General features: G+C 49.0%; 1 protein-coding gene across 1 annotated transcript in view; it reads left to right on the top strand.

Annotated features, from left to right (window-relative positions):
• The first annotated feature begins 321 nt into the window (after positions 1-321).
• Positions 322-20,891, top strand: part of LOC144889238 (uncharacterized) — a 34,638-nt gene continuing 14,068 nt past the window's right edge. The window contains exon 1 of the mRNA XM_078769303.1: positions 322-423. Within this exon, the coding sequence (XP_078625429.1) occupies positions 358-423 (66 nt within the window). The 5' untranslated portion in view covers positions 322-357. The remainder of the gene's footprint in view (positions 424-20,891) is intronic.

The raw sequence follows: 20,891 nt of genomic DNA, 5'->3' as shown, positions 1-20,891 counted from the left end.
GTGGCAGTTTAAAATGCCATCAATTAGGAACAGAGGGTTGGGATGGATGGTTATGAGTTGATGTGTGTTCCAGGAAGTAGGCTTAAGCTTCTGTTTAAGATTGCAAACATCCTGACTTCATCCTCAAAAAGTAATCCGAATAAATGAATACAGATACTTTAGGCCCCAGGAGGGCCTTATTACAATTTTTAATACCCACTATGTATTAAAGGTTTTGAAGGACATTATCACCAAACTACTATTCTGAACCTCTTTCTCATTCCCCCATTCCTTGGGGGAAATTCCTTCTCCCCATTCTTTTTCACAGGTTCTCCACTTTTACCTGAGAAATACCTACATTACCATGACTTACCGGGTATGCCATTCTTGCTTCGTGAGAGACCATGCAGTGCTGTCTACCCAGCCATCTATGAGCACGGACAGGTCGGTGTTTCAATATATATATATATAACTGAAACTTTAAATGATGATATGAGATCTTAAATGATAATCCCAGTGAACCTGGACACATTGCATAACAGACATAATCCAGATAAAAAGCCATTTACATACAGTACTGTATTCCGATCTGATCTACCATACTCCGTGTGACAGAGTGTTCATCCTGCCGAAGCAGTTTCGAGGCCAAAGTCATGCTGGGTGGTTTGCCATCCCTCTCCTAGAAGTAGTTAGGGCAAAGGACACTGTGGGATCTTTAACTAATGTTGGCACATAGCTTAATGTCCATCCGAGGGACAGCGCACATGTTGATGAATCATTTTGCTTTTGAAACACTGGGATGACAGTTTATAGCTAGGTTAGATTTCGAACCCAGGCCCCATAAATGCCCTTTTCCCCATTATTTTTATTCACTACAACCCTCCATTCCTTTTTCTCCCATCACTTCCTTTTGATTTTGTTTTACATGAGTACACTCACTGTGCACGCGAAGCAAAAAGCGGGGTTAAGCAATTGTTTAATTTCAGTCTGTCCATCTGTCTTATCAGTTTATGATCGAAGAACAACTTATTTAAATTGACTTATATTTTGAACATGAATCGGAACATGAATCCGAACGTAAAACAAAAGCCAAGTTTGTCATTTTACCGTATATGGGTTTTGAATTTGGCCCGATCATGCATGTGCAGAGAGGAGTGAGATAATATTTTTACTCTGTCTTCCTGTCTGGCAGTGAAACAAAATTGAAAATCATTCCAAATAGGAAACTTAATGTTTTTAAGAAAGTCATAACGGACACAACCGACAAGCACAAATAACTAATGTAATGTGCTTGATAGGAATGATAGGGTGATGTAATAAACACTGGGTAAAATGGTGGTATAACCTGGAATTAATTTATTTATCCACCTTTAAACCACTTTAAACTTTTACCCAAATTGAATTATATACTTCAACATTGCAAAACACAAATCACCTTCATAATACTTCTAAGTAACATGATATATATATATACAGTCATGTGAAAAAGTAAGTAAGAACACCCCATGTAAAGTTTTGACTTTTTCAACATATTTCAACATACAGCTATTTGATCTTCATTTCAACAATATTGATAGATAAAGGTGATATAATATAACAAATATCATGAAACATTTACATTTTGTAGTCCATTGCATTATTTAAATAAACATAAATGCAAATTTCGCATGTGGAAAAAGTAAGTACACCCCTACATTTATCACTACTTCAAATACCTAAAATTAGAATCAGGTGCACCAGCTCAGGTGCAAATGATTAGAACATCGTTAGAGAGGATCTTGGAGGAACGTGTCTTATTTAAACATCAGACATTTAGTTTGGTTTGCTCTTTGTTGTTGAAGTGTGCGGCGTCACCATGCCTAGATCAAAAGAGCTCTCCGAGGCCTTCAGAAAGAAGGTTATAGATGCCTACGAGTCTGGGAAGGGATTTAAAAAGATCTCCAAACAATTTGAAATCAATCATTCAACTGTCCGGAAGATTATCTACAAGTGGAGAAGATTCCAAAGAACTGCCAACTTGTTCAGGCCAGGCCGCCCCAGCAAGTTCAGCCCGAGAGCAGACCGCAAGATGCTGAAAGAAGTCTCTAAGAACCCCAGAATGTCATCACGGGACCTAAAGGTAGCTCTTGCCACTGTTGATGTTAAAGTGCACGAGTCTACCATTAGAAAGAGGCTGCACAAATTTGATCTACATGGGAGGTGTGCCAGGAGGAAACCTTTGCTGTCCAGAAAGAACATCAGGGCAAGACTAAAGTTTGCCAATGAACACCTAGGCAAAGACCAGCACTTCTAGAACAATGTGCTCTGGACAGATGAGTCAAAGGTAGAGCTATTTGGCCACAGTACCAGAAGACATGTTTGGCGAAAAACAAAGACAGCATTTGACCACAAGAACCTGATACCAACTGTAAAGCATGGTGGTGGAAATATTATGGTTTGGGGCAGCTTTGCTGCATCAGGGCCTGGGCAGCTCACCATCATAGAATCCACTATGAATTCTTCATTGTACCAGAGGGTGCTTGAGGATAATGTGAGGCCATCTGTCAGAGAGTTGAAGCTCAACCGAAGGTGGACCTTGCAACATGACAATGACGCTAAACATACCAGTAAATCCACCAAGGAATGGATGAAAAGAAAGAAATGGACACATCTAATGTGTATATATATATATATATACTGTATATATATATATATATTGTTGTGGATATGAGAATGTTTTTTTATTTTGTTGTTGTGGTAAAATGTTGTTGTAAAAGGTTGTTGTAAAATATCACCCCTCCTCCCTCCGTTTGTGGTTGTATAAAGGTCAAAGGGCGTTTCTGTAGTTAGTCCATAAAACATACATGCAGGACACGATATATCCTTTCTTTTGACAGTTATATCCTTATTATGTGTATTAGCGTAAGGCTGTGTCTTCCATTAATTGAAATACTCCATTGCACCAGTGAAAGAGAATAGACCCCCTTTCCTTCCCATCCCCAAAAATCTCCCTTTCCCTCCCCTCCAATAACCGCCATTGACCACGAGGCTCGAGTCAGGGAAGAAAGGCGTGTCTCCACCTCGTCAGAGGAGGGGAGGGGCGCGCCCGCCCGTCGTCGCCCGGGGCGGAGCCCGAGGGTCGTGCGACCAGCCAGGGCCGAGGTGAGCGCCCCGATGGGCGTGTCCAAAGCGCCGGGGGCGTGATCGCTGGAGGCGCTATAAAAAGGCGCGCACGGAAGTAAAAGGAGAGGTGGTTGGACAGTTGGTTGGTTGCACAGAGGTGGTTGGACAGTTGGTTGCGCAGAGTTGGCTGCGCAGGGTTGGTTGCACCGTTGGTCAGAGTTGGCTGCGCAGGGTTGGTTGCACAGAGTTGGTTGCGGTGAGGAGTCGGTGGTCAGAGTGAGGGACCAAGAAAGAGTGGAAGGTTTGGACCAGACGAGTGGGACAAGGCCTGGCAAGGCAAATGGAGGCGGCAGCAGCAGCGACACCCGGCAGCCGCTTGGGGCCTGGGCGGCGGTTTGGAGCAGGGCCGAAAAGGAACGGCGGCTGCTAAACGCGCCGATCGTGCTGCATGACCCCCCCTTGGACCTCCCTCTCCCTCCAGCCATCCACATCCTGCGATTCCTGCAATTCCCCGCGTGAGTCAGTCGTTTGTTTGTTCTGTCCTGGGATAAGTTAAGCCTGTAGATAAGCTAGTATTTGCACTGTGTCACCTGCGTCTTATGTGTTGTAAATAAACTTGATTGCTCCTTTTTGCTTGTGTGTGTAAATAATAAACCCCATTACTCGTCTGTACGTCTTCTCGTTTTAATTCCTTTTCCTCTTACATTGCGTCGCTTTTGTCTTTTCCCTCATTGAGCAGCTAGGGTGCGATACGGCCAAAGTTCTGGGTGAATCGGGTGAGTTTTGTTAGGTCGCGGTCTTACACCACCGCTCGGTCTATAACATCTAACCGCGATCTGTAACAATTGGTGTCTGGGAGTGGAATTCGGGTCCCGAACCAAATTTTTAAAACATCTAGAAAAAAAATTTTGGTCAAAATTACGAGCTGCCGAACTTTGTTTTTTTTAAGCAAAACCCGAATTTTGAAATCGCGCCATGGCTGTTCAAGGCGACGGGATGCCGGTGGGAGAGATAGACGGGGTAGAATCGACCCAGGACTTAGGAAAAAAAATGGTGGAGGAGAGGAAAGAAGGTGTGGTTGAGGGAGTATCGGACGCACAAAATGGCGCCTCGCACATTGCTACGGCGGCCGCACCCGCTGCACAAGTGGGAGGGATGGCCCAAATGCAGGCCCTCATGGAGCAATTTATGGCACAAATGAGGGCCTCTATGGAAGAGTCAGTGTATAATTGGAAGAGGGATGCCATGTCAGACGAATCCGGGTGTGATCAAAAAAAATTGAGGGAGGAATCCAGGTGTGAAGTGGAAAAACGGATATCAGAGGCAAGGGAGCAGAGGGACAGAGACCGCAAGTTGGGCGAAAGGGTCCCAGGGGTGCACGAGGAGGTAACGCGAGTCGGAAAGCGCTGGTTGAGCGAAGCGGAGAAAAGCACGGGTACAATGACGGGGGTAGAAATCGCGACCCGGGGTTTGGAAAAGCCGGCGACCGATGAGGTAGAGGAGGGTGTTTTATTAAAGCCAACGGTCGTCGAGGTGAACAAAGAAATTATGGGTATAGTTGAAATTGGAGAGACCGGGGACTTAAAGTTAAAAGAGCAACAATCGGAGGAAGGAATGGAAATTGCTCAAAGTCTAAATGCACATCCTGATGCTGTACTCGCTAATCCAAATGGAAGTTTGCAGGTTTTGGTGCAGGGAGGAAGAAGAACCCCGAAGGTGAGACGTGCTGTGTATTGTGCTGGGAGATTTTGTAAGAGGATGTTTAGCGACAAAAGAATTTTCGCGCGCTTGGGATCGAGGAAGCACCCGGGCGTTGGTGAAGGGTCCCGAGTGAGTGGAAATGGCACGCGTGGGAGGAAAAAGTGTGCGTCGGCGAGTGGGTGTGTTATAAAGTGTGGGAGTGAAACCGAGTGCGAGCGAGAATGCACGTCGGTGTGTACGGGGTGTGACACAGGGAGTGAGAGCAATGCGGAGTGCACGCCCATGGTGAGTGTTACGGAGGACGTAACGGAGGAGAGGTGTGGACCGAAGTGTGCGCAAGAGGTGTGGTGTGTAACAGAGAGAGCGTTGGTGGAATGTACGGACGGCGTTGGAACGCCAGGTTTTGTGAGGGTGAAAGAGGTAGCGTATGCTTGTAAGCATGCAAGTGAAGCATCGATGGTAACCGGTTTAGTGGTTAGAACGACGGATAGCCGATGCGAGCACTCGGTGCGAGGGGGGGTGCTTTGTTGGGTGCGAGGCCCGGCGCGGGTCGATGCTGCGTCGCTTCTCTTCGAAGCGTCGTTGCCGATTCGGGCTTGGCCCCGCCCCGCACGGTCGAGTCCGGGCTTTGTCGGGCGAGGCGACCGGTCCGGTTCAAGGGCGAGTGGGAGGAGGCGGAACGGTGCCCCCTCGTGGGGACGGGGTTCCGACCGGGGGAGATGGAGCCATCGGGCCCGGGACCGCAAGGTGCCGCGCCGAGATGGTGCGTGGAATCTCGGTCCAACCAAACCACCTCCCTTGAACCGAAAGCCGGACGGATTCAACCTGCAGGCAACCAAACCACCCGAATTCATTGCTCGGCTTTACGAAGCCGAGTTTAATGATGTCATGACGCACCGAGGCTAGGATATAGCGGACTGTGATGATGGTGATCGTGATAGTGATAGTGTTTTGGACCCAAAATTAGAGAAAAAACAAAATTTGATGATTGGCAAAGGATTGGCAGTAATGATTGGCAGATGATGAGTAGTGATTGGCAAATTTTTGATTGGTTGGAATTTAGGTGTACAAAATTGATAGCGAGAGACCCCCGATGTGGTGGGATGGCAAATCCACCATCCCTCACAGACGGGGGGCAAAGGAGCTATAGTTTATGGGGTGTATGGCAGTGAAAACTAGCCCGGGTGGGTTAGGTTATATTGTAGGGATCTAGAAGAGATTGACATTAGGTAACGTTAAGTTTAGTTAGTGACTGATACCTGTAGTGGGGACGCAGGTAGATTAGTGTGGATTATAATGACGTGGGAGCGCAATAGTTTAAAGGGACGACTGGGAAGCGCAAGTTTCAGAGGGGAGAAGTTAGCTGAGATGATGCCGTGTGTGTGAGGATTGAACAGGTGAGAATGGAACAGGTGTGATTGCACAGGTGTGCAACTGAACAGGTGTGTGGAGCAGTGTATGAGTGAGTGATGGTGATGTGTGTTGCGTTGACCAACTGGTCCAGAAAGAGGAGGAGGGTGCAGGTGGCACCAGGTGAGATTGCACAGGTGTGCAACGACAGGTGAATGAAAGACAGATGTATGGAATAAATGGTATGGAGGATTGGAATGGATGGTCGTGGAGTGAGAATGGTGGAAATTGTGGAGTGGAGTGGATGGTGCGAAGGTGTGAATGGGGGAAGAGTGGACCCCCATCACGGATACCCGGGGCGGGTAGTGTAAGAGTTAGGTAGAGGGTACAGGTAAATTGTGGTTGGATATTGGCATCTGTGGTGCGGTTGGAAGAATGCTGTTTGGATGGGTGCATTAGTGTTGTGGAAATGGCTGGGCGTGTAGCCTGTTAGTGTGTGTAGTTGGTTTGGGCACTCCACCACTGTAAGGATGTCGGCCAGGTGAGGCCGCAGGTGGGCTCTGGGAGCCGGTAGAGTTGTGGATGGGGCCCGAGGATCCGGAGGATGGACCCGGGTAGCCCAGTGCCAGAGAGGGCACCGAGTGGGGAGAGTGCCAGAGGGCCTTCCCCAGGTAGTTAGGTTAGGGTAAGGAGCAGGTAAGCTCGGAGGCAACTACAGTGGTGGAGGTGTGCAGGTGGGTAGACCCGCTGGGAGAGGTACACGTCGCGGCCCAGAAATTGTGCGAGGGCACCGGGAGATGAATCGGGGGAGTGAGACCCCAAATTGAAAAGCACCACAGTTTGGCCAATGGGAATTGGTTTTTAGAACCCATAGTGTAAGAGGGCCAATGGTTTGGCCAGAGAAAGACCCCGGGTAGTGTAAAGTGTGTTAAAATCATTTAGAGGGTAGTTAGGATGAAGGATCTCCTCGCACCATCTGCACCCACTCACCTGAGGTGACAGGTACTCCACACCATGCCATGTTTGATTATTTTTTATGATGCAAATGTTTGGATTGTGAGACGCATCATGACGTGGGTGTGACATTGTGCTTTGATGTTCCATCTCTGCCTCCTTATGAGGATTGATGATGAATTGATAATGGCAAATTTTTGAAGTAGAGGGATTGTGGAGACGAATTTGATATAGGGGAAATATGGGGAAGACGTGACAGTAGTGACGAATTGGTAATGTGTAGGTTTTGTACATATGGGGTAAGGGCAAGGGTGGGCTAGGTAACAGGGGGGTGACGTACGGTAGGGACGAGCTTTCTCACTTCGCCCTCCGTACGCATTTCGCCTTGCATTGCCTTTTTGATGTGTACCCTTGAGACCTTACCCCTCGCTCATCTGTCTTGTCCCCCCTTTTTGTCTCCCACATGAGGACCTGAGCGCCGTTGGGCGCCGAGGGGAGCGTGCGTGGGTCGGCCATTGTGCGCCCGAAATTCCCAGAACCAGCTGTCTGCATCGATGCACCACATTATGGACCACATGCCTGTGGCCGAGCACCACTTATGGACCCCATGGGTTGGGGCATGGCCCCTCTGCTGGAACCGGCCAAGAGGGCCCGAAATCTTGCTGGCGGACCTTGGCCACAGGGCACCGATGCCCCACAGGTGAACCACACATAGTCGGCCCTGTGGGCCATAAATAAAATAAATAAGAAGGACACATTGGGCACACTTTATTGCAAATAGGCCGCCAGTAAGCAAAGCAAAAGAGAATGACAACATCTGGAAGACAAATAATAATAACCAGCAGAGGGAGCCGAAGAGCAAGAGACACCTGCAGGGTTAGGGGTTGTTTGGTTATTTTTATTCATGAACAGTGATGACTGTGCACCGATTGGTGCTTGAGGGTGCTTTGGTGCGTTTTTGGGTGCTTTAATGGTGCATTGATGCAGAACAGACTGTCTCCCCCCCCAAGAAAGAACAATTACAGGTCCTGGGTTAGTTTTGTAAATAAAAATAGCGTCAGTGTAAATAATGCTTCCCACCGTCAGTGTATAGTTTGAAGACCATTCCGCAATTCGGTTAACTGTGGGCGTAAGTCTGTTAGGCAGGGTGCAATGGAGCAGCGGGACACATTTATTTATGTTTTAAAACTGTCGCACTCAGGGTCAGGTTAAAAGTAGAGGGAACTACACCTACGTGCCACACTAAGGTAAAAGTAATAGGCCCGGGACGTGCCTAAGGGGAGGAGGGTGCAGTGTTGTGGATATGAGAATGTTTTTTTATTTTGTTGTTGTGGTAAAATGTTGTTGTAAAAGGTTGTTGTAAAATATCACCCCTCCTCCCTCCGTTTGTGGTTGTATAAAGGTCAAAGGGCGTTTCTGTAGTTAGTCCATAAAACATACATGCAGGACACGATATATCCTTTCTTTTGACAGTTATATCCTTATTATGTGTATTAGCGTAAGGCTGTGTCTTCCATTAATTGAAATACTCCATTGCACCAGTGAAAGAGAATAGACCCCCTTTCCTTCCCATCCCCAAAAATCTCCCTTTCCCTCCCCTCCAATAACCGCCATTGACCACGAGGCTCGAGTCAGGGAAGAAAGGCGTGTCTCCACCTCGTCAGAGGAGGGGAGGGGCGCGCCCGCCCGTCGTCGCCCGGGGCGGAGCCCGAGGGTCGTGCGACCAGCCAGGGCCGAGGTGAGCGCCCCGATGGGCGTGTCCAAAGCGCCGGGGGCGTGATCGCTGGAGGCGCTATAAAAAGGCGCGCACGGAAGTAAAAGGAGAGGTGGTTGGACAGTTGGTTGGTTGCACAGAGGTGGTTGGACAGTTGGTTGCGCAGAGTTGGCTGCGCAGGGTTGGTTGCACCGTTGGTCAGAGTTGGCTGCGCAGGGTTGGTTGCACAGAGTTGGTTGCGGTGAGGAGTCGGTGGTCAGAGTGAGGGACCAAGAAAGAGTGGAAGGTTTGGACCAGACGAGTGGGACAAGGCCTGGCAAGGCAAATGGAGGCGGCAGCAGCAGCGACACCCGGCAGCCGCTTGGGGCCTGGGCGGCGGTTTGGAGCAGGGCCGAAAAGGAACGGCGGCTGCTAAACGCGCCGATCGTGCTGCATGACCCCCCCTTGGACCTCCCTCTCCCTCCAGCCATCCACATCCTGCGATTCCTGCAATTCCCCGCGTGAGTCAGTCGTTTGTTTGTTCTGTCCTGGGATAAGTTAAGCCTGTAGATAAGCTAGTATTTGCACTGTGTCACCTGCGTCTTATGTGTTGTAAATAAACTTGATTGCTCCTTTTTGCTTGTGTGTGTAAATAATAAACCCCATTACTCGTCTGTACGTCTTCTCGTTTTAATTCCTTTTCCTCTTACATTGCGTCGCTTTTGTCTTTTCCCTCATTGAGCAGCTAGGGTGCGATACGGCCAAAGTTCTGGGTGAATCGGGTGAGTTTTGTTAGGTCGCGGTTTTACACCACCGCTCGGTCTATAACATCCAAACCGCGATCTATAACAATATATATACTGTATATATATATATACTGTATATATATATATCTACTGTATATATATATATATACATTATATATATATGTGTATATATATATATATATATATATATATATATATATATATATATATATATATATATATATATATATGTATATATATATATATATATATATATATATATACATATATATATATATATATATATATATATATATATATATATATATATATATATATATATATATATATATATACACACACACACACACACACATTGGGCATGTGGAGAGAATGGAGGTTGTGGTGAGCGGGTTTGTGAGGAGGTGGTTGGGAGTGCCACGCTGTTTGACGAACATTGCCTTTTATGGTCAGGGTGGGAAACTCCAGTTTCCCTTGACATCATTAACCGAGGAGTTTAAGGTGGTGAGGGTGCGGGAGTTCATGATGTTGCGGGATTCAAGTGATGCAGTGGTAAAGAATGCTCTCCCAGAGAAAAAGGGAAGTCGGAAGTGGAATGCAAGAGCAGATGTGGACGAGATGGAGGAGCGGTTGCAACAGGAGGAGGTCATGGGGATGGTAAAGCATGGGAAGCATGGCTTGGGGTGGATGAAGCATGAGCGATGGGGAAAGGCATGTGTGAAAGAGAGGAGGAAGATGGTTGAGAGGGAGGTGAGAAGAAAGGAATAGGAGGGGAGATGTGTGACAGCAGTCGGTCAGGCACAGCAAGGTGCTTGGACTAAGTGGGAAGGTGTGCGGGTGAGGATATTGAAGTGGCAAGAGATTTGGAGGATGGAGCCAATATTGTTGAATTTCCTATTGCGGGCAACGTATGATGTGCTTCCGTCACCAGTAAACTTGAGATTGTGGGGGTTGTTGCAGGAGGAGAGATGTTATTTGTGTGGAGGTGTGGGAATGGTGCAGCATGCACTGAGTGCAGGTTCAGTTGCATTGGCAGCAGGACAATACAGGTGGCGACATGATCAGGTGCTGGCGGTGGTGGTGCAGATGGTGCAACAAGAGGTGCTGAGGTCGAGAGAATGAAGAGTGGAGAAGGAGACTGATGGGGGAGAGGTGTGGTTTGTCAAAGAGGGCCAAGTGGTAAGAGGTGGAAAGAGGAGGAGGTGGAAAGCAAGAGGGCTGTCAGATGCTTGTGATTGGCAGGTGGTGGCAGACCTAAAGCCACAATTGGTATTCCCAGAGGAGATCTGTGTGACAAGGTTGCCGCCTGACATTGTCATTTGGTCAGGTGCAACTAGACAGGTCATCTTAGGGGAATTGTCGGTACCTTGGGAAGAGAATATGGAGGAGGTGCACGAGAGGAAGAGAGGAAAGTACAGTGAGCTGGAGGCAGAGTATCAGGAGAAGGGTTGGCGAGTTTCGTGTCAGCCATTTGAGGTGGGGTGCAGAGGGTATATTGGCAATTCCTTTTCTGCATTTCTTGCTCGGCTTGGAGTGTGTGGGACAGAAAGAAGGAGGATGTGTGACAAGGTGGCCCAGGTTGCCTTGAAAGGCTCATTTTGGATATGGAGGAAGTTTATGGAGGCACGTCGAACGACGAACGGTGTAGGTTGAGGTTACGGAATAGAAATGGAGGTGTGTGTGTGTGTGTGTGTGTGTGTGTGTGTGTGTGTGTGTGTGTGTGTGTGTGTGTGTGTGTGTGTGTGTGTGTGTTGCAGGAGTGGGTCATGAGTGGGTGTGGTTTTGTATGAATGGTTTTGCATGTTTGCATGAGTGGTGCATGTTGGTAAGGGTAGGTGGTTGGTTGTGTGGTTTTTTTTTTGGGTTTTTTTTTGTTACTATTATTACCTTCGCAAAAGCGGAAGGTTATGTTTTGATCGCTGTGTATTTATTTGTATGTCTGTGTGTGTGTGTGTGTGTATGTTATTCGCATAACTCAAAAAGTATTCAACCGAATTGCATGAAATTTGGTGGGATGATTGGTTATTATACGGGACACATTTGATTAGATTTTGGGAGCAATCGGGTCAAAGGTCAAGGTCAAGGTCACGAAAAGGTCAAAATCGTATTTTTACCATAGCGCGGTCAATTTTTATCCAATTGGCATGCAACTAATGCCAAAATGTTCAGAATTCAATGCCCGATCTTGTGAATACGACATGACCCAGTGAAGACATTACCCTTGTTAGCGGTTGGGGGTCAAAGGTCAGGGGGGTCACGACCTTGCAAAATGTGCGTTTTTTGTCATAACTCGGTCAATTCTTATCCGATTTGCATGAAATCAGCACCAAACTGTTCACTGTTCTGTTCCCTACACTCCCATGCCAAGTACAGAACAGTAGCTGCGGCGAAGGTATGCGCTCTACCGAGTGCCCGTTCTAGTTATTTCTTATTTTGTGTATGTGAGTGAGTGAGTGGGTGAGGGTGGGTGTTTTTGCATGAATTAATTTTTGCATGAGTGTGTGTGTTTTTGTATGTTGAGTGGTGTATGTTGTAAGGGTAGGTGGTTGGTTGGTGTTTTGTGTGTATGTGTGTGTATGTGTGTGTATGAATGATCTGGTGTGTTTTGTTGGTGAGTGGTGAAGGGTAAAAGGTGGGTGTTTGAGTGTTCCACCATGTTTGTTTGGTGCTGTGGATTCTGGATGTGGAGGTGTTTCTGTTGTAGTCTGCTTTCGCACTGGCTGGGGGTGGGGGTATGTACGCATCCAGGTGTCGTTGCTGCATGTGGATGTGTATGTGCCCCGGCTGGCCCACATCGAGGTTGAAGGGCCGAAACGGGATGATGCTGAGGACCTCGACTGAGGACCCGGTCAGTGTGGCACACTTGTGACCAGGTGTGTTTTGAACTTTTATATATATATATATAATATATATATATATATATATATATATATATATATATATATATATATATATATATATAGATATATATATATATTGTTGCGAATATGGAATTTGGCCTCCATATCCGCTTGTAAATATTCCCCTATTTTCTCCAATACTCCCCAACTTTCCCCGATCCCCCATTCCCTAGTCCCATTGCATGTAAACTAGGGCATTGCCCGTACGTGGGTGCCCGTTCCGTGGCCAAAAAAAAAAAAAAACGCTACCCGTACGCTCTACCCCGCCCGTACGCCCGTAAACAAAAAAAGCAACGCTCTTCGCTTCCGCCCTTCGCTCTGACTGAATTGGGAGAAATAATGCGCATAAGAAATCGAATTACGTACCGTAATGGCGGTCAGCTCGTAACGCGCTCAGCTCCGCTCGTCTCACATCGGCCACGCCTACGCAACAGAGCGTTCTGTGATTGGCTGCCGGAAGATAAGTCGTCACTGTCCGGAAGTTCGCAAATCGCAGTTAGGATGAATCGTTTTAATTTAATCGCAGTTTGAATTCGTTTTAAAACATAGTTTAACGGCAACATAGTTGAAAAGCCTTGCCTTGCTGCAAACAGCTGCTGCAAACAACAACAACATGGAAGGCTGCACTGTCCGGAAGTTGGCATATCGCAGTTACGATTATTTTAGTGTTAATGGCCAATTATTCAATTAGCGCCAACGTATTTTGGCTGTTTGCAATTTAATCGCAAGGAAAAGTAGAAAGAGAAGAGGGGAAAAAAGAAAAGCCTTGCATTAACGCATTAACGCTTGCATTGCATTAACGGTTCGGCACACGTGATAGCTCGCTGCTCTCTGATTGGTTGAAGCGTTTTTTGGACATAGCTCGGTAGGTACTTGTCCGATTAATTACAAACCTTGAAAAGGCACATCCTCGGGTCCCCAGCAATATACCTGGCAAGTTTCAAGTATATCGGACCCGTGGTTGTCGAGAAACAGCGGTCACAGACACACAGACACACAGACACACAGACAGACACACAGAGATTGCTGGAATTATAGATAGATAACAATCAGTAGAGCCGACCTTCCCCTTATTCCCCCATTAAATGTCGTGCCCAGGTCCACCGCACCACACGTAGCCAACTTTCGGACATCTTCCTAGTTATTCTTAATCTATGTCAGTTAAGGCCTCGTTTCCATTAATTATGACTCTTCGTTGCACCAGAATGTGATTATATGGCATCAGTAGTGAGTTTAGGACCTTTCCCATACCTCCTCCCATCTTCTTCCCCAAACAACAACAATAACAACAACTACAACAACAATTACAACAACAACAGAGGAGATGGCGGCGGAGCGGGGGAGGATGCGTCCTCACACCGGCTCGATTAGCTCCAGACCATGCGCTCCACGGGGTTACCCCGAAGGGGCTGGCTGTCAGCTCCTCGTCAGGGGCGGAGCCAGTAACCCCCCCGCACGCACCCAATGAGAAGCAACGTGCCGATTCCACGAGGCGGAGCTAACGAGCCGAGGGCGTGTCACTCCCCGCCGGATATACGCAGCCGCTTGCCGGACGTGACGTCAGATGCGCCCCCAGCTTGAGACGACAAGACGCCACCTCGAGCGCTGAGAGACCTCCTGCATCTTTTGGGCCGCGCCATCCTGTCCCTGAGCACAAGGTGCACCTTGTGCTGGCCATCGAATACCCGCTTTCCTTGCCATCAAACCCCGTGTGAGTCAGTTTTTGTCCTGTTTCTCTGTGGTCTGTCGGGAATAATATAAGGTTGTGTCTAAGTGCCTGTCTTCCTATGATGTACCTCTTGTAGTTGTAATCTAACCTTCCGCCTTAATATAATCTCCTCCGGAGGTCTTGAGAACTGATCCCCTGGTGTCGTATTGTGTCATTATAACCCAGCCGGGTGTCTTCTCTTTCCTATTGAGCCAGCGTAGCGCGGCTTCGTCGACGTTCGAGTACCATCGGGTAATTTGTGCGGACACGACGGCCATTCCGCTCGGCCCACCTTAACATCAAAGTCGTGTCTGTAACAATTGGTGTCGAGGAGTGAGATTCGGACCCGGGACTAAATTAGTTAGGCCCAAATTTTGGGAGGGAAAATCGATCCGGAGCGCGTACTGCGCTCGACAAAATCGATCCGGAGCGCGTACGGCGCTCGACAAAATCGATCCGGAGCGCGGGTACTGCGCTCGACGAAAGTATAACGGCGAAATTTCGAATTTGTTTTACGAAACTCGAATTTTGAAAGTCGCGCTATGGCGGATCAAGACGGCTGGGGTCCGGTAGGGGAGAGTGAAGCAGGGTCGGTCCAGGACCAAATTGAGGGACAAGAGGAGAGCGAAGCAGTGAGGGCGGCAGGTTCGCAAAATAGCGCCGTCACGCACGAAGTAGCGGGCGCGCAAAAAGGCGCCTCGCACGAGCGCGCGGTAGCCGAGCCGGCTGTATCAGCGGGCTTTAACATGCAGCCGTTTGACATGCAGCAGTTCATGGCACGGTTTAGCGAATACATGGCAGAGTCGAAGAGCGACAACGAAAAAAGAGCCAGGGAAATGGAGAAAATGGAAAACAGAATGGGGGAGCGACTAGGGAATCAAATCGGGGGGTTAGACAAGAAATTTGGGAAGTTAGACAATAATTTTGAGGAGTTAGACAAGAAATTTGGGAAGTTAGACAATAATTTTGAGGAGTTAGACAAGAAATTTGGGAAGTTAGACAATAATTTTGAGGAGTTAGACAAGAAATTTGGGAAGTTAGACAATAATTTTGAGGAGTTAGACAAGAAATTTGGGAAGTTAGACAATAATTTTGAGGGGTTAGACAACGGGATAAAAGAGGTGAGACATGGGTTAACGGGGGTGGAAAACAGAATGGCCGCTCAAGAGAATCAAATAGAGGGAGTGAAAACTGGGTTAGAGGGGTTAGAAAACAGTATGGAAGGCAAATTGAGGGACATGAGGGACCAAGCGGAAAGGGAAGTTAAACAAATGGAGCAGCAGATAGAGGGGGTCAGAATGGGGGTAGAAACCAAACTGGATGCTCACAGGGAGGAAATGGAGCAGATGAGGGTGGCATCTGGGCAGGAGATGCAAGTGATGGGAGAGGAGATCAGAAGAGGAGTGAGTGAGGAGGTCGGAGGAGTGCGCGAGGAGGTGAGGCACTGTAAGGAGCACATGGAGAAGGAGGTGAGAAAGGGGACTGTAAAGTTACAAGGGGGCATAGAGGACCTGACGCAGGAGGTGGAGCAGCTGACGGTGGGACAGACGGAGTTAGTGGAGCAGGTTCAAAGGAACACTGCGGTATTAGGAGGGTTGAAAGCGACACAAAACGACATAAAAAACGACTTGATAGCGACAAAGAGGGAATGTCAGATGGTACGTGAGGGACTGACAACGAGGTTGGACGAGGTGATAGAGGTAATGGAGACGAAGGACCGGCAGGTGAGGACGCACATGGAAACGGTCAAGGTAGCCTTGGAGGACGAGCTTGAGGAGACGTACCGGGGAATAAAAGAGGTGAGGCACAAATTAGAAGAAGTGGAAGAAGGGGTGAGCGAAATTAAGAAGCGACGGAGAGGAGATAACAAGGAGATAAAAGAGGAGATAAAAGAATTGGTCCAAAGTCTGTGTTTGGATCGTGATGTGCTCATTAACCGGATGAGGGATTCGCAGGTGATGGAGGAGAAGCGAAGAGGAAGAGGACCCGGTGTAAGTGGTGACCAATATGGTCGTGCGTATGATGCGCCAGGGGATTTAAGAAGCTTGGGGGTCGAGATGGACCCGGGTGTTCGTGAAAGGCCGTTGGTGAGGTGTGCGACAGGTCTGGTGTGCGAAAAAGGAGGTGTGCAAGAAAGTCCGACTCTGGGGTGTGTGAGGAAAAAGTGCGTGCCAAGGAGTGAGTGTGCTGGCGAGAGTGAGTCGGTCGTAGCGCGTGTGCGAGGGAGCACATGGAAGCGTGGTGTGGTGAGTGTTACAGAGGGTGTGACGGGAGAGTGTGCGCAGGAGTGTGCGCGAGAAAGGTGTGTGACGGACAGGTGCATGAGGAAAGAGTGCGCTGTCAGAAGTAAGGAAGAGTGTCCACCTGTGGTGAGTGTTACAGAGGGTGTAACGGGAGAGTGTGCGCGAGGAAGGTGTGTGACGGACAGGTGCATGAGGAAAGAGTGCGCTGTCAGAAGTAAGGAAGAGTGTCCACCTGTGGTGAGTGTTACAGAGGGTGTAACGGGAGAGTGTGCGCGAGAAAGGTGTGTGACGGACAGGTGCATGGGGAAAGAGTGTGCTGTCAAGAGTAAGGGTGAGTTCGTTGTCACGAGTGGAGGTGAAAGTAGTGAGAGTGACATGGAGCGTGAGTTAGTTGTGACAGGTGAGCGAGGATGTACACCTGGGATGGAAGGATGTACACCTGGAATGGTAGAGCGTGAATGGGAATGCACGCTGGAGTTGGTGGTGAGGCACGTGGTTGGGTGTGCGAATGAGAGCACACCTGTGATTGTCACAGAGGAGGTGACTGAGGAGGGGGCGCGAAGAGGTGTTTTGGTGAGGTGTGCGAGCAACGAATGTGTGCCAAAGTGTTCGGTGGTCAGGTGTGTGACCAAGGCTGTGAGTGGAATGAGAGTACCGAGGTGTGTAAGGAAGGGTACGAGGAGCATGGGCACAGCTGGATGTGTGAGCAAGGAACGGGCTGCGGGGTGTAAGCGTCCAGGTGAAGCATCGACGTTACACGGGTTAGAGGTTAGAGCGACTTTTAGCCGAAGCAGGCCCTCGGTGCGTGCCAGGCCTCGCTTTGAACGGCCGCGCCCAGGCTCCACTAGGCGGAGCTGGCAGCCCGATAGGAAGGGTCGTTATGGCGACCACGTTTTGTTGAGACGTGCCGGCAGGTCGAGATCGGGACATTGGATGGCTCCACGCCGAGGTGATGCGTGGGATCTCGGCCCGGGTAAGCCCCCGTCCCTGCCCCGAATGCCGGACGCATCCACCCGCTGGCACAAAACAACCAGCATCCATTGCTTGGCTTTACGAAGCCGGGCTTTGGACAGGGATTGGCGCACCGAGAGGTATTAGTGAGTCGACTGGGTGATGAGGTTAGTGTTTTGGACCCAAAATTAAAGAAAAACAAAATTTGATGATTGGCAAGGGATTGGCAGTAGTGATTGGCAGATGATGGGCAGTGATTGGCAAATTTTTAATTTGTTGAAATTTGATGTGCAAAATTGGTAGTGAGAGACCCCCGATGTGGTGGGATGGCAAATCCACCATCCCTCACAGGTGGGGGGCAAAGGAGCAATAGTTTATGGGGTGTATGGCAGTGAAAACTAGCCCGGGTGGGTTAGGATATTGTGTGTAGGGATCTAGAGAAGATGACATTAGGTAACGTTAAGTTTAGTTAGTGACTGATACCTGTAGTGGGGACGCAGGTAGATTAGTATGGATGATAATGACGTGGGAGCGCAATAGTTTAAAGGGACGACTGGGAAGCGCAAGTTTCAGAAGGGAGTAGTTAGCTGAGATGATGCCGTGTGTGTGAGAATTGAACAGGTGAGATTGCACAGGTGTGCAACTGGACAGGTGTGTGGAGCCGTGTATGAGTAGTGAGTGTGTGGATCAGCGCGAATGCGCTTGGGGAGAGAAGGGTGCAGGTGGCACCAGGTGTGAGAGCACAGGTGTGCAAGTACAGGTGTGTGGAGAGAGTTGGAGTGAGTGGTACGGAGTGGTGTGCATGGTGCGAAGGTGTGGATGGGGGAAGAGTGGACCCCTTTCACGAGTACCCGGGGCGGGTAGTGTAAGTGTTAGGTAGAGGGTACAGGTAAATTGTGGTTGGATATTGGCATTTGTGGTGCGGTTGCAGAATGGTGTTGTGGATGGGTGCATTAGTGTTGTGGAAATGGCTGGGCGTGTAGCCTGTTAGTGTGTGTAGTTGGTTGGGCACTCCACCACTGTGAGGATGTCGGCCAGGTGAGGCCGCAGGTGGGCTCTGGGAGCCGGTAGTTGTGAGTGGGTGCCTGAGGATCCCGGGTGTGGATCGGGCAGCCCAGTGCCAGAGAGGGCACGGAGTGGGGAGAGCGCCAGAGGGCCTTCCCCAGGTAGATAGGTTAGGGTGAGGAGCTAGGTAAGCTCGGGTGGCAACTGCAGTGGTGGAGGTGTGCAGGTGGGTAGACCCGCTGGGAGAGGTACACGTCGCAGCCCAGAAATTGTACGAGGGCACCGGGAGATGAATCGGGGGAGTGAGACCCCAAATTGAAGAGCACCACAGTTTGGCCAATGGGAATTGGTTTTTAGAACCCATAGTGTAAGAGGGCCAATGGTTTGGCCGGAGGAAGACCCCGGGTGGTGTAAAGTTGTTAAAGTCATTTAGGAAATAGTTAGGATTGAAGAACCTGTCGCACCATACGCAGCCACTTACCTGTGGTGATGATGATGACTCCACACCTGTGTTTTCTTTGTTTTGTGCAGGAAATGAAATTGCTGTGGATTTGTGAGACGCATCACGACGTGGATGAGACATTGGGGTGATTCCATCTCTCCCTCCCTAGGAGGGACTGATGATGAATTGGTAATGGCAAATTTTGATGTTGAGTTGAAAATGGCAAATTTTGATGAGAGTTGAAAATGGCAAATTTGATTGGTTAGGAGGGAGAGAAGACGAATTTGGTTTATGGGAGGAACGGGGAAGACAGTAGGGATGTTTGTTGATTTGTAAAGTAGATGTTTATGAGTAGTGTTGTGTTGTGTGGATACAGTAAGGGGTAAGGGAGGGGCCATGTAGGTTACCTGGTGGGGGGGGGCGTACGATAGGAACGTACCTGTCTCACCTGGTTCCCATGTGCCCCCAGTGTGCATCACCTTACATTGCGTGCACTTTTGCGCCCTTACCACCTTACTCACTTGTTTCTTCTTTTGTCTCCCACCTCCGAGGATCTGGCTTTGGGGTAGAGAGAGAGGAGAGAGAGGTGCTGGCTGCGCAGTTGTGGGCCTGCACTTTCGCTGTTTGCTGCCGGGATCGATACACCATATGGACCGCAATGTTTGTGGCCACCCACAATGGACCGCAGTTCGTTTGCGGCCAAGCACCACCCGGGGATGGACCTATGGGTCAACGTGGCACCTATGCCATACAGGTGAACCACTTTTAGTTGACACCAAGTGCACCACAAGAAGAGCAAGAGACACCTGCAGGGTTAGGGGTTGTCGAATTTATTTTTATTCCAATGAACAATGGTGACTGCACCGATTGGTGGTGGGGTGGTGCTGTTGATGCTCGGGAAGGGTGCTCTGCACGTTATTAAAGGCCGTCGGCCACAGAGCACTCGTGGGTTGGTGTATCGATGTTGGCAAGCGCGCTCTCTCTATGCATAACATCTGCATGTGTTCCTCCAAAAACAGGTCCTGGATCGTAGTGTAAATAGCAGCGTAGTCTTGTAAATAATGCTCCCTACCGGCTGTATGTTTAGTTTGAGAATTCTTTCCGGATTCGGTTATCCTGTGGGTGTGTTTCTGTGAGGAGAAGGGTGCAACGTCGCAGGGGGACATATTTACTCATTTGTGAATATCTGTAAAACTGTCGCACTCAGGGTAGAGTTAATAGTAGAGGGAACTACATTGCGTGCCACACTAAAGTAGGTAAAAATTTATCGGGTCGGGACGCCCCGAGGGTAGAGAAGGGTGCAATGTTGCGAATATGGAATTTGGCCTCCATATCCGCTTGTAAATATTCCCCTATTTTCTCCAATACTCCCCAACTTTCCCCGATCCCCCATTCCCTAGTCCCATTGCATGTAAATAACAATCAGTAGAGCCGACCTTCCCCTTATTCCCCCATTAAATGTCGTGCCCAGGTCCACCGCACCACACGTAGCCAACTTTCGGACATCTTCCTAGTTATTCTTAATCTATGTCAGTTAAGGCCTCGTTTCCATTAATTATGACTCTTCGTTGCACCAGAATGTGATTATATGGCATCAGTAGTGAGTTTAGGACCTTTCCCATACCTCCTCCCATCTTCTTCCCCAAACAACAACAATAACAACAACTACAACAACAATTACAACAACAACAGAGGAGATGGCGGCGGAGCGGGGGAGGATGCGTCCTCACACCGGCTCGATTAGCTCCAGACCATGCGCTCCACGGGGTTACCCCGAAGGGGCTGGCTGTCAGCTCCTCGTCAGGGGCGGAGCCAGTAACCCCCCCGCACGCACCCAATGAGAAGCAACGTGCCGATTCCACGAGGCGGAGCTAACGAGCCGAGGGCGTGTCACTCCCCGCCGGATATACGCAGCCGCTTGCCGGACGTGACGTCAGATGCGCCCCCAGCTTGAGACGACAAGACGCCACCTCGAGCGCTGAGAGACCTCCTGCATCTTTTGGGCCGCGCCATCCTGTCCCTGAGCACAAGGTGCACCTTGTGCTGGCCATCGAATACCCGCTTTCCTTGCCATCAAACCCCGTGTGAGTCAGTTT

Source organism: Myxine glutinosa, unplaced genomic scaffold, assembly GCF_964187855.1.
Source record: "Myxine glutinosa unplaced genomic scaffold, kmMyxGlut1.1 SCAFFOLD_2022, whole genome shotgun sequence".
In the NCBI taxonomy this organism is placed as follows: domain Eukaryota; kingdom Metazoa; phylum Chordata; class Myxini; order Myxiniformes; family Myxinidae; genus Myxine; species Myxine glutinosa.
This window is presented reverse-complemented; position numbering and strand designations above follow the sequence as displayed.